This window comes from Balaenoptera ricei, chromosome 2 (genome assembly GCF_028023285.1).
Source record: "Balaenoptera ricei isolate mBalRic1 chromosome 2, mBalRic1.hap2, whole genome shotgun sequence".
Classification (NCBI taxonomy): domain Eukaryota; kingdom Metazoa; phylum Chordata; class Mammalia; order Artiodactyla; family Balaenopteridae; genus Balaenoptera; species Balaenoptera ricei.
The window spans coordinates 109,595,642-109,612,465 of NC_082640.1; the positions used below are offsets into that span (position 1 = coordinate 109,595,642).

The following is a 16,824-nucleotide window of genomic DNA, read 5'->3' on the forward strand; positions in this document are numbered from 1 at the left end:
GGGAAGAGCAAGAATTAATAAGCTGTTAAAGCCATCTTGTGAATAGCAAGAAGCTTGTGCAATAAATTGGAGATTAACAGGGTAATATATTAGAATATTTTGCCATTTCCTCACTTTTTATTTCTAGAATCCTCAGGATGGTTTTAGCCGACTGAAACGTTGGATTATGATTGGTGATCATCACCAGTTACCTCCAGTCATTAAGAACATGGCCTTTCAGAAGTATTCAAACATGGAGCAATCTCTCTTCACTCGCTTTGTCAGAGTTGGAGTTCCTACTGTGGACCTCGATGCCCAAGGGAGGGCCAGAGCAAGGTAAAGGAGACAGGGCAATGGGGGGCAGGGAGGGTGGATGTTAGGGATATTACTTCTATTTAAGGACATCATTTCGATGATCCAGGTATTCTATAACATCTTCTGTATAGACTCTTATCTGTTATCCAGAAACTTGGATACAAATCTACAAATTGGAAAGTACCTTTATTACCTTCAGCATGGGGTGTGAATTGACCAAATTATATCATTCATTTTATTTATTGAGATTAATTTAAGTGACTTATAAACTAAGAGCTTCTTTTCACTGTCACCTCCCTTTTCTTCATGCCCCCAAAAGATACACGATTAATATCATTTTGAAATCTAAAGCTAGAGGTGAACAAGAGGAGAACACACTAATTCTTACTTCATAAAATGTACAGGTCCCCTCTCATAGTTGCCTCAAAAATTTTTTCACTGTGCAGACTCTTCCCTGATTTTTTTATTTAAGGAATAAAGGTAGCATTTACCTCAGAGAACGTAATGGAGCTATCATTTCTTGAAATATCATCAGTCTTCTGATTTGGTTACTTACAGGGAGACAAAGGTTGCAAAAGTATTATTGCTAAAAAGAAGAGCACAACGTGGATAATATGAAAATTAACAGGAAGAGCCCATCCCTTAGAAACCCCCTTATGTATATTAAAAGGGGATTTACAATGCTAATATTTCCTGTTTTGGGGGGGATTTGTCTTTGAAAGCTTGTGCAACCTCTACAACTGGCGATACAAGAATCTAGGAAACTTACCCCATGTGCAGCTCTTGCCGGAGTTTAGTACAGCAAATGCTGGCTTGCTTTATGACTTCCAGCTCATTAATGTTGAAGATTTTCAGGGAGTTGGAGAATCTGAGCCTAATCCTTACTTTTATCAGGTAAGAAAAAATAGGAAACTTTTAAGTTTATTTTGCATTTTCCTGGCTGAATTACTACCTAAATCAGTATTACTGAACCACTTGGACAAACCATTAAATAAAGCAAAGTTAGATCTCCACCTCACACACAACACACAAATTTCCATTTCAGATGGATTAAAGATATATACACCAAAGAAAAGAAACTTACATAAACATACTAAAAAAGAAGAAAATAATGATGAATATATAATTCTGGGGTAAGAAAGGTCTTTTTAAGCTCATTACCAAAATCAAAAATCATAAAGAAAAATATTGCTTGATTGAGAGCAAAATTTATTTTCAGCCTTTAAAAAACAACAGGTTGAAGTCTGGATGTGTATAGAACTCTTTAAAATCACTTATAAAAGAATCAACCCCCCAACAGAAAAATGAAATAAGGACTAGAATATGCAATTCACCAAAAAAAGATACAGATTTGTAGCAAGTATAAATCACTGGAATATATTTTCACCTCTGTTGGGTTAGGCTTGGGAAACTATATTCATGCAATGCTCGTAGGAAAGTAATTTGGTGAACATATTGTTAGTATGTATTAAAAGCAGTACTCTCACTTCTAGGAATTTATCCTTAAAAAAAACAGACAAATTTGCAAAGACTTATATGCTAAAATGTTCATCACATCTTTTTTGTATTGCAAATTATTTTTGAAAGGAGAAACAACCTAAATGTCTTATCAGTAGGGATTAATTACACTTTTACCTATTCCATATAATACTGAATAGCCACTAAGAGTAACATTATAACTTGGTTTACTGACAGGGAGAATTTCTATGCTATATTAATGAAAAAATCAGCTTGCAAAGTGTGTCTATAGTATCCCGTTTTGCTTTTTAAAAAGCAAAACATACGTATAGAAATATGTACAGATAATCTCTACAAAAAGATCTGGCAGCATATGCACCAAAAGATTTGTTCTTTTATCTATATTAGCTGATGCTTAGATAAATGTAGTTTGTTATCAATATAGAAAATGGAAAGATTTACACAGTCATGTGGCTCCTGTCTTCCAAAGAACGAGAAAATTTAGATGAAGAGTTAACTGAAGCTGTGTGTCACCAGAATACAAGTGATTTTTCTCAAGGTCTTCCTGTAATTTTCCTGTTGCCTTTACATGAAATCCAGCTTCTTGTCTTTTTTGATTTTCTTGTTATGTTTATATTCTCATTTTACTTTCTTCTCTTATCTGTTACTTTCAATTTAGTCTCTGTTGAACTGGACTAAGCAGGCTTGTGTATGCTTTCTCACTCTCAAGTAGTGTATTTAAGTCTTGATTTTAAACTCCTTCCCATCCATCTTTACCTAGACCCTCTAAGGTCACAGCAGGCCAGAATGATCAATTTGAGGCCACATCCTCTTCCCATCTAAAGTGGTCTGGTAGAGGTGGCAACCATTAGTAAGAGAACAAACATAATACACACACAAAAAAAACTAAGAAGTATGAAGGAAAAAGGAAAAACATTGTGTAAAAATTGAGAGCCAACTACGGTACTGCTGGATGTATATGTTAGACTGGATTTTCTACTGGCTTCTAAGATAGTTACCTTTCTTCTTTATGTTAATATTTCTTTCCCTAACTATAGTTGCAATACACTGTAACAGGATATTATTGATCTGTATTGTGACTGTTGTGGTCCCAGAAATACTAAGCCTCTTATTTTATGATTGTTCCATGTATTGCAAATATATTGCAAATGTTAAAGGGAAGTAATTACCACATACTCTATTTTTATTTATCATTGTTAATTTAGGATAAGTTATTACTCAGTTTTATGAGAGGTATTCACTTGTCCAAGATATTAACTGTTCACTTCTTGAGGTGTGATAAATGAACAAATTGTGCTAGTTAACTGTTTTTTCTATAAAGGGAAATAAATGCACAATCTGATTAATGTTTTCATTACAGAATCTTGGAGAGGCAGAATATGTAGTGGCACTTTTTATGTACATGTGCTTACTTGGTTACCCTGCTGACAAGATTAGCATTCTAACAACATATAATGGACAAAAACATCTTATTCGTGACATCATCAATAGACGATGCGGGAGCAATCCATTGATTGGAAGACCAAATAAGGTAATTTTACAAGTATAATACGTTCTCTTATTCATGTTGTTGGCAAGATGGAAAGATTTATATTTATTATGAGTTATTTATGTTGTTCTACCTTGTCTCTTTGCTATCTCCTTTTAAAATAGGTGAGAAAATGAAACAATAGGAACTCTATAAATTATTCTCTGGCAATTCTATCTTACAGTGTTATTGGTTTGCTGTGAACATCTGTCTCAACTATCACACTGAAGATTTTTGTTGACAGTAATCAGAAATAAATGTTTCTGAAACTTTTTTTTGGTAAAATGATGCCTAATGAAACTATTTATGTCCTTTATAGTAGAAATAGGAATTGTAGTATTTTTTTATTTTGTTTGTTTTACAAAGTTATAATTTGTACTGCTTCTTATTGTGTGTGTGTGTAGGGGGGTGTTTTTTCTTGGGGATAAAGGAAAATCATAAAGTACATTCAGACCTTAGGATTTTTTTTATACTTCTTTATGTGATATGATGGAATAATAGCAAATAAAAATGAAGATGCTTGATTTTGTCAATACAGGTTTGAAAAATTAGAAAGAATAACAAAACATAAATATAGTATTAGTAATGATGCAGTTAGGACTTTGGTTGTGAACATAGCTATATAAAAGCTCTTTTACCTTTTCTTGGAAATCATCCACAAGTAAGAGAAAAATGGGAGGAAGAAAAAACAAATTCCATTTTTAGTGAGAGGACATGTGACTAAGATCAAGAAGAAAAAATGGGAAGAGGATTTAGAGGACCAGTCTTGAAAGTGCCAGCAAAAACACACTTTCTGAAAGTGGTGGCATACTTTGAAGTATAAGAGCCACATCCCTATTATTCAACAATGGATATGGGTATTGGGGTGAGCAGAAGCCTTCCTGGTTCCAGACTGATTCAAAGAAGAGTACAGATGAGCTGTATTTGAAAAAAATACACCGTCTCTATAGTAACAGTGGAGAAGAGAACCATCTGTTGTTAAAATCACTGAGCCTTTAGAAGAAAGTTCTGCTCACCCTAACCTAACCTCTTGTGCATAGCTAATCTGAGAAACCCGCCTAATCAGTGGTAAAATAGAGGAGAAAAGGAAACTAGCACAAGCTCAATTTATAAATGAGGGAAAGAGCATCCGAACAAACTAATTGACAAGATAGCATACTCCAGAAAACATGTTGGCCCAGAACAGATGAAAATTTTGAATGCATATTTGGGTATGAATTTTAAAATACTTAATGAAGTACCCATTTCTGTGAGGGAAGGCTACAAAACAGAGAAATTGAAGAACCCAGGAAGAGATGAAATGTGAACTGGCAGAAAATAAAACAAAATCAAAGAAACGGAGACAAAATTAAAAGGAATGGGGAGGAACAGACACTGTAGAACACTCCATAAGGGGTATAGACAGTGAAAATGAGAAACTAATAACTTTGAAATATAGGAAGTTTAGAAATAGAAGAACCTCAGTGTCTGAGTCCTTTTATTTATGAGTAACAGAAAAACTTAAACAATAAGGAAAGTTACTCTCTCTCATAACAAGAAGATGAAAGTAGTGTGGCTCCAGGTTAGGTTACAGTGTGACTCAGTGATGTCATGAAAGACCAAGGTTCATTTCATCTTTCTGCTCTGCTGTCCTCAGTCTGTGAGCCCAGTTCGCAGACAAGCTCTCCACATGGTCAGGATGACAACAGAATTTCCAGGTATAATAGCCACACATAAGAGCAAAGGACTATATCCAGAATATTTGAACTCCTATAAAAGTCATTGTAAAATATAGACAACCCAATACAGAATTGGCAAATGAATTGGGCAGCATACAAATGGACAATAAGCACATGAAAAAATGCTTACCATCACTAGTTGTCAGGGAAAATGCAATTAAAACTACAGTGATGGACCACTACACATCCATTAGAATGGCTAAAGTTATAGAGATTGACAGTATGCCAAGTGTTGGCAAGGATGTGGAGCAACTAGAACTCTGGAACTGGAACAGTGCTGGTGAATGTGTGTACAGCAACTTTGGAAAACAGGTTGACAGTTTCTTAGAAACACCCACACTGTCCAACAATTTTACCCCCAGATATTTATCCAAGAGTAATAAAAACATATTTACACAAAAATATTTATACATGAATATTCATTGCAGCTTTATTCAAAATAGCCCTAAACTAGAAATAACCCAAATTCCGTGAACAAGGGAATGAATAAACAAATTGTAGTATATTCGTTCAGTGGAATACTATTCACCAGTAAAAAGGTATGAACTTCTAATTTATGATTCCATTTTTATGAAATTCTAGAACTGGCAACAAAATAATCTATAGTGACAGAAAGCTGATCAGTGGTTGCCTGGGGCTGGGGGATACAGATTTGATGACAAAAGGGACTGAGGTAATGGAAATTTTGATTGTGGTAGTGGTTATTTGGGAGTATATATTGTCAAAATTTATCAAATTGTACATTTAAAATGTTGCTGGGCGTCAGATTGGGATATCAGTTATATAATTAGCTGAACAACAGTCCCTGCTTTCATGGAGCTGAGTAGTCTAGTAGGGGGAAGATTGTTAATTCCACAAATATAATAGTTACTTAGGTATCTGCAGAGTTAAAGATGAGTGCTGTAAATGTGAATAACATAGGGACATAGCCTAATCTGGTTACCGTGGTTTATTTCATAGTGTTCATTAACTTGTTTTTTCAATTCCAAGTATATAGTCATGTTCTTTTGGGATTGATTATTTTAAGGGTAAGATTTTTATTTCTAGCACTTTATTTAAATGATCTCTCTAGAGTTTTTGCTTTTGAAAATATACCATATTCCGCCTTTTTTTTTGCCTCAGGTGACAACCGTTGACAGATTTCAAGGTCAACAGAATGATTATATTCTTCTTTCTCTAGTACGAACCAGGGCAGTGGGCCATCTGAGGTATGTAAGGAAACATTTTCATAATAGTGTTGAACTTTACTGTATGCTTTAATTTTGAGCTTCTGTGGCTAAGTAGTTTTAAATTTTATGTTGAAAGTGTAATTAATTGTTACGGCAACTTTTGGTGCTTTTTGTTGGACTGTAGCAGTATCATATTCTTTATATAGTTAGTTAATCATTGCCATTGCTTCTGAATTTTTTGAATCTTAAATGTTTTAGTAATTTTAACTTTTTTACTATTCAGGAACAGTCAGAGATAGCATTTAATCATTTTATATATATATATATATATATGTATGTATGTAATGTATCTCCTGTGTCTGTTTGAAACTTAATGTCAGAAATTAAAGGAGGTAAAGTGGTAAAAAGTCTAAGAGTAAACTTTTCATTGCACAGGATTTCTCACTTTCCCCTACACAGTCTTTTAGCTTCAGTGTTAGGATAAAGGAACCATTTGTTCTCCCAGGATTAAGAATTGTCAAAACAAACAGTAATATATTTTTATCATTTATTGTGATATATTTATGTGCTGGAGATTTATGGGAATAATGTCTCCTTGTTAAAAAGCAGCCATTTAGTTTTATATAAACCTTCATCTCATATGACTTACTAGCAAAACTATAAGGAGAGTTCATTTTATTATTTTATTTGATGGATATAAAAAGAAAATTCTGCAAGCTCTCATAATGTTGTCATTAAGTCAAGATCTATTTGGTGCTTAACCCAGAGTGATCAGGTTCCATTAGACCGATAACTTTTATGTAAGAGTAAACAATGATGTAATGTTTCAAGAAACTGTTTCAATACTATAGCATTCTAAAATGCAGTGTGTTTTTACTTAAGTGTCAAACATGTTTTGGAGACTAACTTTTCTAAAAAGCGGTTCCATTTCCACGTTGAAATTTATAGCTGCTGCTGCATAGGGTATCATTATGATTTACATAATTAAAATCTCTTACCCAAACTCACAGTATGAATACGTGAATACTGCTTCCTCCCCTTCCCACCTTTTTTCTTACTCTGTAGTGCTTTTGTCTTTTTCACATTCCCATGACTTTATTTCTATGCTGTTTTTTACCTGACTTCTGGAAACTTAAAAAAAAATGAAGAGAAAGATGATGATAATAAAATGCTTATAAATGAAGGCTTAAAAAAGAACCTGATTTCATTGTTGTCTTACATATCTAAATTTTCTTTATCCAGATAAATTAGTCTTCCTTGTATTTGCCAACTTCCCTTTTGGAAGTCTAGCTTCTTCTTCAGGGGCTGCTGGTGATGGTAGTGTTATTAAAGCATAGAGGGGAGAAAGTCAATTGACCTATGATTTACGATTCAACTATCCAGGTAGGTTAGGTATCTTAGCTAGAATTTTATCAAACTCCTCATAGAATTTTTTGGTTTGTAGATACAATATTTCATATCTTTCTTTTTCTAGGAAGTAGTAAAATATTTTGTTTTTCAAGTTTCAAGATACCAAGGAAACCTACTTTCTTCCATATTTCTCTTTTTAATAATAGCTTTATTGGGATATAATTCACATACCATACAATTCACCTATTTTAAGTGTACAGTTCAATGATTTTTAGTATATTCATAGTTATGCAGCTATCTTCACGATTTTAGAACATTTTTATCACCCCATCACGATTTTAGAACATTTTTATCACCCTATACCTGTCAGCATTTATTCCCCTCCCCTCTCCCCTAAGCCCTTGGCAACCACTATTCTACTATATGTCTATAGCTTTGCCTATTCTGGACACTTCATATAAATGAAATCACTTAGCATAATGTGTTCAAGATTCATCCATGTTGTAGCATGTGTCAGTACTTCATTACTTTTAATTGCTAAATAATATTTCATTATTTTCTGTGTGAATTTTTTACTTTTTATTTATCCATTCATCAGTTGGTGGACACTTGGGTTGTTTCACTTTTTGGCTATTAGGACTAATGCTGTTGTGAACATTCATGCACAAGTTTTGTGTGGAAGTATGTTTTCCTTTCTCTTGGGTGTAGACCTTGGAGTGGAATTGCTGGGTCATATAGTAACTCTATGTTTAACCCTTTAAGAAACTGCTAAGCCGTTTTCCCAAGTGCCTGACTTTCTTCTTTTACCCACATCTTTTTTTTCATCCAGGATAGACTAATCAGGTGATTGTTTAGGAGCCAGGCTATTCAGCGTCCAGCGTCCGTTCCCGAGACCTGTTTTAGGACACTGTGGAGCTGTTTAGAAGCTAGAATAGTGAGACATTTCTGGTTCCTTTTCCAACATTCGTTGTTCTTGTCCCTACTGACTTGAATAGACCAGCTACAAATAGAAATGCTTGTGACTTGTTCAGAGCAAAGCAGTGGAACTGTAACTTTCCTGTGTTGTCTCCTTGTAGGGGCTCTATCAGAGTGACAGCTTGTTGTTTAACAGTGCTGTTTCTGTCCAGCCGTCTTCTGGGGACTATGAAAGAAGTTGGTAGTTCTCATTGCCCTGGTTTCAAGATACAGCTCCAAGGAACTCTGGCTTTTCATGCTGCCACCCTTTACTTTTTTTGCCTGGTAGTTTGTTATGTTTATAGTGTTTGGTCATTCATTTAACAGACGTTCCCAGATCCTCCTATTATTTGGCAATGCGATGGGTTCTTGATATATAGTCGTAAATCTAACATTCATTATCTCTGTCCCCATGGAGCTTAGAGTCCAGTGGAGGAGACATTAAACATGTCCTTGGAAAATACCTACATTTGATTCTGCAGAAGATTTTAGTCTAACTCTCCTCATGTACAGTGGAGATCGAGCTTAGTAGAGCCACTTAACTGGCCTACAGTACTAAGTACTAAGTACTAAGGACTGGAGGGAGAAGTTCCTCAGAGGAACAGGTTCATTGTCACTGCTCTGCCTAGAGATAGAGCCTTCTGGATGAGAAAGGGAGAACCGAATATCATAATACAGGGATTACCATGAAAACAACGGCTTAGGTCACCTCCTTCCACCATGCCCTCCCCACCTTTTTCCCTGACAACATTGTTTTAACAGTGTTTTTATTAAGTTTATAATACTTAGGTGAGAACTCATGCTAAGTATTTCCAGCATTGTACATCCAGTTACTAGTTTTGGAACCACCCACCTATAGCGTGACCCCTCGGGCTTCTAAGGGATGTGGAGGAAGTAAAAACAATTTGGCCTGCAGTGACCTAGAAGGTGACATTTCCTTCGTGAATCCAGGGTGTCACAAACGTAGAAATTCCTCAAAGCTACTGAAAATGGGTATGCTTTCTCCTCATACCTAAATGAACTTCTCTTAGTTTGGGTTGCTGGGAGGCGGGGATATCCCCTCAACGTAACTGCTATTATAGATGATGTTGCACAGTCCCTCCTGATAAGGGAGACTAGATCCTTATCAAGGCCACAAAACACAATAGAAAATGAGGCTGAATTAGAGGTATTCCCCAAATACCTTGCATTATGCAGAGACAAAGAAAAGCCATTTGATAAATATTCCAATTCCCGATTCTCTGTCTGGTTATTATATGATCTTTGTTACATTTGATCTCTGTAACACTCTTTAACACTTTCTTTCAGGAGTTAGGGATGACTGTACCAGGTTTTATTATTATTCATGAAAGTCTTCTCTTTTGTAGAATACTCGCAAATTTAAATAGCCGTCTAAGAACATCTCAAGAAAACAAGCTGTCCTCTGTATTTGAAACCAAAACTATATTTTCTTACTAAAACACATTCTAACTAATAGTGAAGTGAAATTAAACTTACATAGCCACTCTTTTATAATTTTTTTTTCTTTTTACATACAGCCACTCTTTTGTAATTTTTTTTTTCTTTTTTACATGGTCCTTGTTGGTTATCTGTTTTAAATATAGCAGTGTGTACATGTCAATCCCAAACTCCCAGTCTATCCTTCCCCACCCCACTTCCCCTCTGGTAACCATAAGTTCATTCTCTGTTTCTGTTTTGTAAATAAGTTCATTTGATTCAAGTAAATTCAGATAAAGTTTTAAGAACATATTCTTTCTGAAAGATAAAGAAAACTTCCATCATTCATCAGATAGCCAGCTACATGTATAGCTGGATCATGCATTTTGGCATTTTTATTACTGTTATGTGAACACTGAGACCTATTATAGTCCAGCCATTGGGCGTAGGTACTAGAGTAAATGCGTGAATAAGAGATGGTATTATTATGTTATATCATTCGTCATACTGTATTTCTGTTTGTATTTGTAATTATTATTATAAATAAGTATAAAACAGTACGATAAGAGTTATCTAGGAAGTAAAATTTGACCCATTAACCTTGACAGAGCATGGGAATTTGGTAGGTGAAATGGAGCAAGGGCTGGTTTGAATTGATTCAGTGGTGGTGATACAGTAAATTGGTAACTGACGACCGAACTATATCGTAATACTAGTATAGCAACTTAAACCTTTTTAATCAGTCATTGGTTATTTTGTGATTCTCCCCACCCTCTCCCCGCAAAAAAAAACATAGAAGTTGGTAATAAAGCATTAACTTCTTACTTGGTTAACTAGTTACATAGCATTGATTAACTTAATGTTTATTCTGTTAAGTTTTTAAGAAGCTTAACTCTTTATTGCCACAGCTTAACAGGAATATTTACTGGAATATGTTTTAAAAATAAAAGGCTGCATAAATATATTACTAATCTTGATATGTTTTAATTCATTTTGTTTGTTTCTCAAAGGGATGTCCGTCGCTTAGTGGTGGCCATGTCTAGAGCCAGACTTGGACTTTATATCTTCGCCAGAGTATCCCTCTTCCAAAACTGTTTTGAACTAACTCCAGCTTTCAGCCAGCTCACAGCCCGCCCACTTCATTTGCATATAATTCCAACAGAACCTTTCCCAACCAGTAGGAAGGTAAGACCACAGGTGACCACGTTAGCAAAGAGCATCATCACATAAATCATCTGAACACTGGTTTAGAGTGCTGCTTATGCTAAGGAACTGAATTAAGATTTTCTATGTAAAAATAATGACACCAGCTAACATTTACTGAGTACTCACCACATATCAGGCAACTTCTCTGATCCAATTTCCAACATATGGAAAATGGGGTTAATAAGAAAACCTATTGAACAGGTTACCAATAGGAAATAAAATAATGTATGTCAAAGCTAATAGCCTGATACATGGTGGGTACTCAATAAATGTTACATTACATACGTTATCTTATTTCATCTCAGTAACAACCCTGTTCAATAGGTTTTCTTATTAACCTCACTTTCCATATGTTGGAAACTGTGGATCCGAGAAGTTAAGTAGTTAAGCCACGCATCTGAGTAGATGGAGAGTCCAAGATTTAAAAACGCAAGCAGCCTGACTCCAGAGTCCATGTTAATCATCATCATACTATACTGCCTCTCTTCAGCTTTGTAAGGAGAACTTAGCTAATTACTTGATAACAGTAATAACTGGTTTAGCTCTTGGAGAACCCTCAAGAAGCTTGCATTCTGGGAGAAGGTGTCAGGGAACAGCACAAACACTTAACTCAGAGAAGTGCCACTCTCTCCTCATCCCTGCTACCCATCTCCTATCTCCCCTTCTTTCTTCCCTTTCCCACCCTCAGCTCCCAGAGGTAACATTATCTCTTCAGTTTCTGGCTTAGCCTTACTTTTGCACAAAGGAGCAGGTAACTTTATTTTCTTACGTTGTTTTCTTTCTTACATGAAGGTCAGCATACTATAGACTTTTGGGCTTGTGTGTGTTTTTAATTTAATGAAATGTCTTAGTGGTCCATTGAATTTTAAATAAAACTGTCTTAAACGTTCACAGTATACTTCTTTTCCCCACCTCTCTTTTTTCTATTTTTTAAAAAATTAAAATTTATTTTTTTATTTTTTCATTTTTTGGCCGCACTGTGTGGCTTGCAGGATCTTAGTTCCCTGACCAGGGATTGAACCCGGGCCCTCGGCAGTGAGAGCATGGAGTCCTAACCACTGGACTGCCAGGGTATTCCCCCCACCCCTCTTTTAAAAAAAAAATAAAGTTAAATTCTGTGCGTTTGTTTTGTAATAATGTTAAGAACTTTTTTTTAATTGTTTTTTTTTTCCCTTTAAATAAAAGAAATGCTGCTGTGGAGGAATAGAAGGGAAAGGATGGAACGATACAATGGGATGGGGCCATGTGCAGCCTTGAGTGTCAGGCTCTGAGGTCTGGACACAGTCCTATAGCTATGAGGTTCTCAGTCTTTTGTGGACTGATTATTAAACAGGCACATTGCTGATGAGAGGTCTGGGACAGAGGCTAGGTATCTTCAGGTTTAACACACTCTCCAGGTGCTTCTAGCCAAGGGCTGCAGACACACCTGGAGGCAATACCAAGGAACAGAATGTTTGGAAAGCGGTGCTCTAGGCAGTACCATGGACTCAAGCCCTGGGGGCTGAAGGCTGGGAACATCTCCCCATCCTCTGCTCAGGAGACAGTGTGAGGGGTGAGGAGGACTGAGCAGCCCTGAATCTCAGGAGAGGCTGCTTCCAGCAAAGCCGCCAGATAATATGCAAATACAAACAAACAGAAAGACTTCCATGCTTTAAAGGCAATATTCCATAGTTGTAACAGCATGGCAGTCTTTGCACACAGAAGTTGTGACCGTTACAGAAAGTGACCACCATCCAAAGAACACCTGCTTATGTGCAATGCCACCGTCCTGCTTAATTCTGAGAAATGCTATTTAATGTACTAAATATTTCTAACTTTATGTGCTTTAAATAATTTGTCACTTTAAGGTAAAATCCTTTTTCTTGATATGTTTTTTACCTCTATGATTTTCTGAATTGTACAGTAAAAAAGGATGAGACTTTATAAAAATTTTACAATTGACTTTAAATAGGAAAGTTCTTAATCTTTATTCTCAGATGGTTTAGAAGAAGTGCAGATTTTCTGTTTTCTTCATTTGCTTTACCACTTTACCTACACCGATAGAGTGGTGTTTCTCAGATTGTTGTCAGAAGCTACTGCATCAGAATCACCTTGTTCTCCCTCAGACCTACTGAATCAAAATCACTGAGGGCTACAACCCAGGCCTCTGTTATTTAACACTTTCTCCACATGGTTCTGATGGATACTACAAAGTTTACACCTTAGACTACTATTTGCCAACATTTTTGACCATACGCTTTATTAGTAAAGAAAAAAAAATCTTGCAGGAATTCACTGGCGATCCAGTGGTTAGGACTTCACGCTTCCACAGCAGGGGGCATAGGTTTGATCCCTGGTTGGGGAACTAAGATCCCACAAGCAGCATGGCATGGCCGAAAAAAGAAAACTGGCAAATATTAACTCTCATGACTAACAGTCTATATATTAAGTAATAATAAATGATAGCTTCTTATTTTTTAGGAAAGCATAAATGGGAAGAATAATTTTAATATTTTCTTTGTGAATAGCCTTGAGAATTGCCTTTGGAGCATATGTGGTATTGGAGACCGCTACTATAGACCATGTTGATTTTTTTTTCTGTTCAAATCATTGCTTATTTCTTATAAATTCTTCTACATTAGTTAGTAGACCAAAACTCATGTTTTACTTACCAACTTGAAATTATATTAAAAGCTAGTGACTCTTAGCTCTCTCATCATCTCTACCTTTTCTAAATTTAAATTGAATCACTTCTCTTCATGAAATCCTTATTTGACTCTAACAAACACTTACATGTTAATGTCCTCTTACTATTCTTATTTCCTCCAAACCCTAATAGTCAAATAGTGTTCATACATAAGATGGAGACATGGGCTTCTGTTGAAGTGTTAGCTTTCAGTGTCTTTCACTCTATACTTAACTTTCTTTTTCTTTTTTTTTAAAATTTATTTTATTGATGTATAGTTGATTTACAATGCTGCATTAGTTTCTGATGTACAGGAAAGTGATTGAGTTATACAAATATACACTCTTTCATACTCTTTTCCATTATGGTTTATCACAGGATATTGAATATAGCTCCCTGTGCTATACAGTAGGACCTTGTTGTTTATCCATTCTATACGTAATAGTTTGCATCTGCTAATCCCAAACTCCCAATCCATACCTCCCTTACCCACCCCCTCCTTGGCAACCACAAGTCTGTTCTCTATGTCTCTGAGTCTGTTTCTGTCTCGCAGATAAGTTCATTTGTGTCATACTTTAGATTCCACATATAAATGATTATACTTAACTTTCTTTTTGCCGTCTTCTAGAATGGAGAGAGACCATCTCATGAAGTACAGATAATAAAGAATATGCCCCAGATGGCAAACTTTGTATACAACATGTATATGCATTTGATACAGACCACACATCATTATCATCAGGTAAGTTTTCTCAAAATTGACTCTTATTTTTCTTGCTGTAGAATCTTCTCTGTTGCCGAATAAATCTTTAACGTACTTGATTCCTTGCGGGAAACCAGCTAAACCAAAGTAGATTACTATTCATGTAACATCCATATTTTAAAAACATCTTTTGTAGATATAATTTGGCATACAATAAATTCCACATATCTAAAGTATACAATTTGATATGTTCTGATATTTGTATATATCCATGAAACCATCACCGTAATCGAGATGATGAACATGTCCATTATCCCCAAAAGTTTTCCATGTACACCTTGATAATCCCTCTCGTCCCTCACCAGTTCCTTTTCCACCTTCTCCAGGAAACCAAGGATCTACTTTATGTCACAATAGATTAGTCTCCATTTTTTAGACATTTATGTAAATAGACTCATACAGCATGTACTTTTTTTCCTACTTTTATTCAGCATTATTTTGATATTCATTTATGTTTCAGAATGTATCAGTAGTCCTTTTCCTTTTATTGCTGAATAAGTAATCCATTATGCAGATTACCAAGTTTACCCATTCATCCACTGATGGACATTTGGGTTGTTTCCAATTTTGGCTACTACAAATAAAGCTACTATGAACGTTCTCCTACAAGTCTTTGTACTTTCTCTTGGGTAAATTTCTAGGAGTGGAATGGTTGGATAGTATGGTAAGTATGTATTCAACTTCTTTTAAGAAACTGCCCACCTGTCTTACAAAGTGGTTGTACCATTTTATATTCCCACCAGCAATGTATGAGAGCTCACACACACTTACTACGTTTGGTCTTTTTATTTTAGCATTCCAGTAGGTGTGTAATGGTCTCGTTGTGGTTTTGATTGGCACTTCTCTAGTAACAATTGAAGTTGACCATCTTTTCATGTGGTTATTTACCATCTGCATATCTTTGAGGATGTGTCTGTTTAGGCCTCTCACTCACTTTTTCGGGTTGTTGTATTATTATTGAGTTTTGAGAGTTTTAAAATTTATTCTGACTACAAGTTCCTCATCAGATGTTTGTTTTACGAATAATTTCTCCTAGTCTGTGACTTGTTTTTTCATTTTTTGTTTTGTTTTGTTTTGTTTTTTTGTTTTTTCATTTTTAAGTGTCTTTCAGAAAACAACGTTTTAAATTTTGACAAAGTCCCAGTGTATCAAGTTGTTCTTTTGTGATTCATGCTTTCTATGTTCTAAAAGAACTTAGCCTGACCCAAAATTCAAGTTTTTTTTTTTCTAATGTTTTCTTCTAGAAGTTTTATAGTTTAATTTGCTATTTAGAGGTATGGTACATTGTGGGTTAATTTTTTTTTATATGGTGCAAGGTAAGGTTGCATTTTACTCATTTGCGTGTGGATATCCAGTTGTTCTAGCACCATTTCCTGAAAAGGCTATTTTTTCCCTCTGTTGACTTGCCTTGTCATTTTTTTTTTTTTTGAGATTAAAAAAGCAGTTTTTCAAATTGACACATAATTGACATAATTTTATATTAGTTTCAGGTGTATAAAATAATGATTCGCTATTTCTATATGTTGCAAAACAATCACCACAATAAATCTGATTAACATCCTTCACCACACAGAGTTACACATTGTTTTTCTTTTTTTTTAAAATTAATTTACTTTATTTATTTGTGGCTGTGTTGTGTCTTCGTTTCTGTGCAAGGGCTTTCTCTCGTTGCGGCAAGTGGGGGCCACTCTTCATCGTGGTGCGCGGGGCTCTCATTATCGCAGCCTCTCTTGTTGCAGAGCACAGGCTCCAGACATGCAGGCTCAGTAATTGTGGCTCACGGACCTAGTTGCTCCGCGGCATGTGGGATCTTCCCAGACCAGGGCTCGAACCCGTGTCCCCTGCATTGGCAGGCAGATTCTCAACCACTGCGCCACCAGGGAAGCCCTTTTTTTCTTATGTTGAGAACTTTTAGGATCTCACCTTGTTGTCTTAGTAGAAAAATCAATTGACCACGTATGTGAGAGTCTACTTCTGGGCTTTCTATTCTGTTCTTTTGATCTTTGCATCTTTCCTTTTTGCCTTTATTACACTACCTTTATTAGAGTTTCTTTATCGTAAATCTTGAAATTAGATAATGTGTGTCCTTCAGTTTTGTTATTTTTCAAAATGGTTTTGGCTGTTCTAGTTCCTTTGCTTTTCTGTATAAATTTTAGAATCAGCTTGTCTATTTCAACCCCCAGAAAAAGCATGTTGAGGTTTTGATTAGGATCTTGGAGTATTACTGCTTAAGATCAATTTGGGGAAATTAACATCTTAAC

At 35.5% G+C, this 16,824-nt stretch overlaps 1 protein-coding gene across 4 annotated transcripts in view; it reads left to right on the top strand.

Annotated features, from left to right (window-relative positions):
* The window catches only part of AQR (aquarius intron-binding spliceosomal factor), a 111,752-nt gene that overhangs the window by 82,911 nt on the left and 12,017 nt on the right, over window positions 1-16,824 (top strand). For all 4 annotated transcript variants that reach the window (XM_059913684.1, XM_059913683.1, XM_059913685.1 and 1 more), the window contains 6 exons: window positions 128-315; window positions 1,017-1,188; window positions 3,134-3,304; window positions 6,142-6,227; window positions 10,940-11,114; window positions 14,429-14,542. In XM_059913684.1, coding sequence (XP_059769667.1) covers window positions 128-315; window positions 1,017-1,188; window positions 3,134-3,304; window positions 6,142-6,227; window positions 10,940-11,114; window positions 14,429-14,542 — 906 coding nt within the window. The remainder of the gene's footprint in view (window positions 1-127; window positions 316-1,016; window positions 1,189-3,133; window positions 3,305-6,141; window positions 6,228-10,939; window positions 11,115-14,428; window positions 14,543-16,824) is intronic.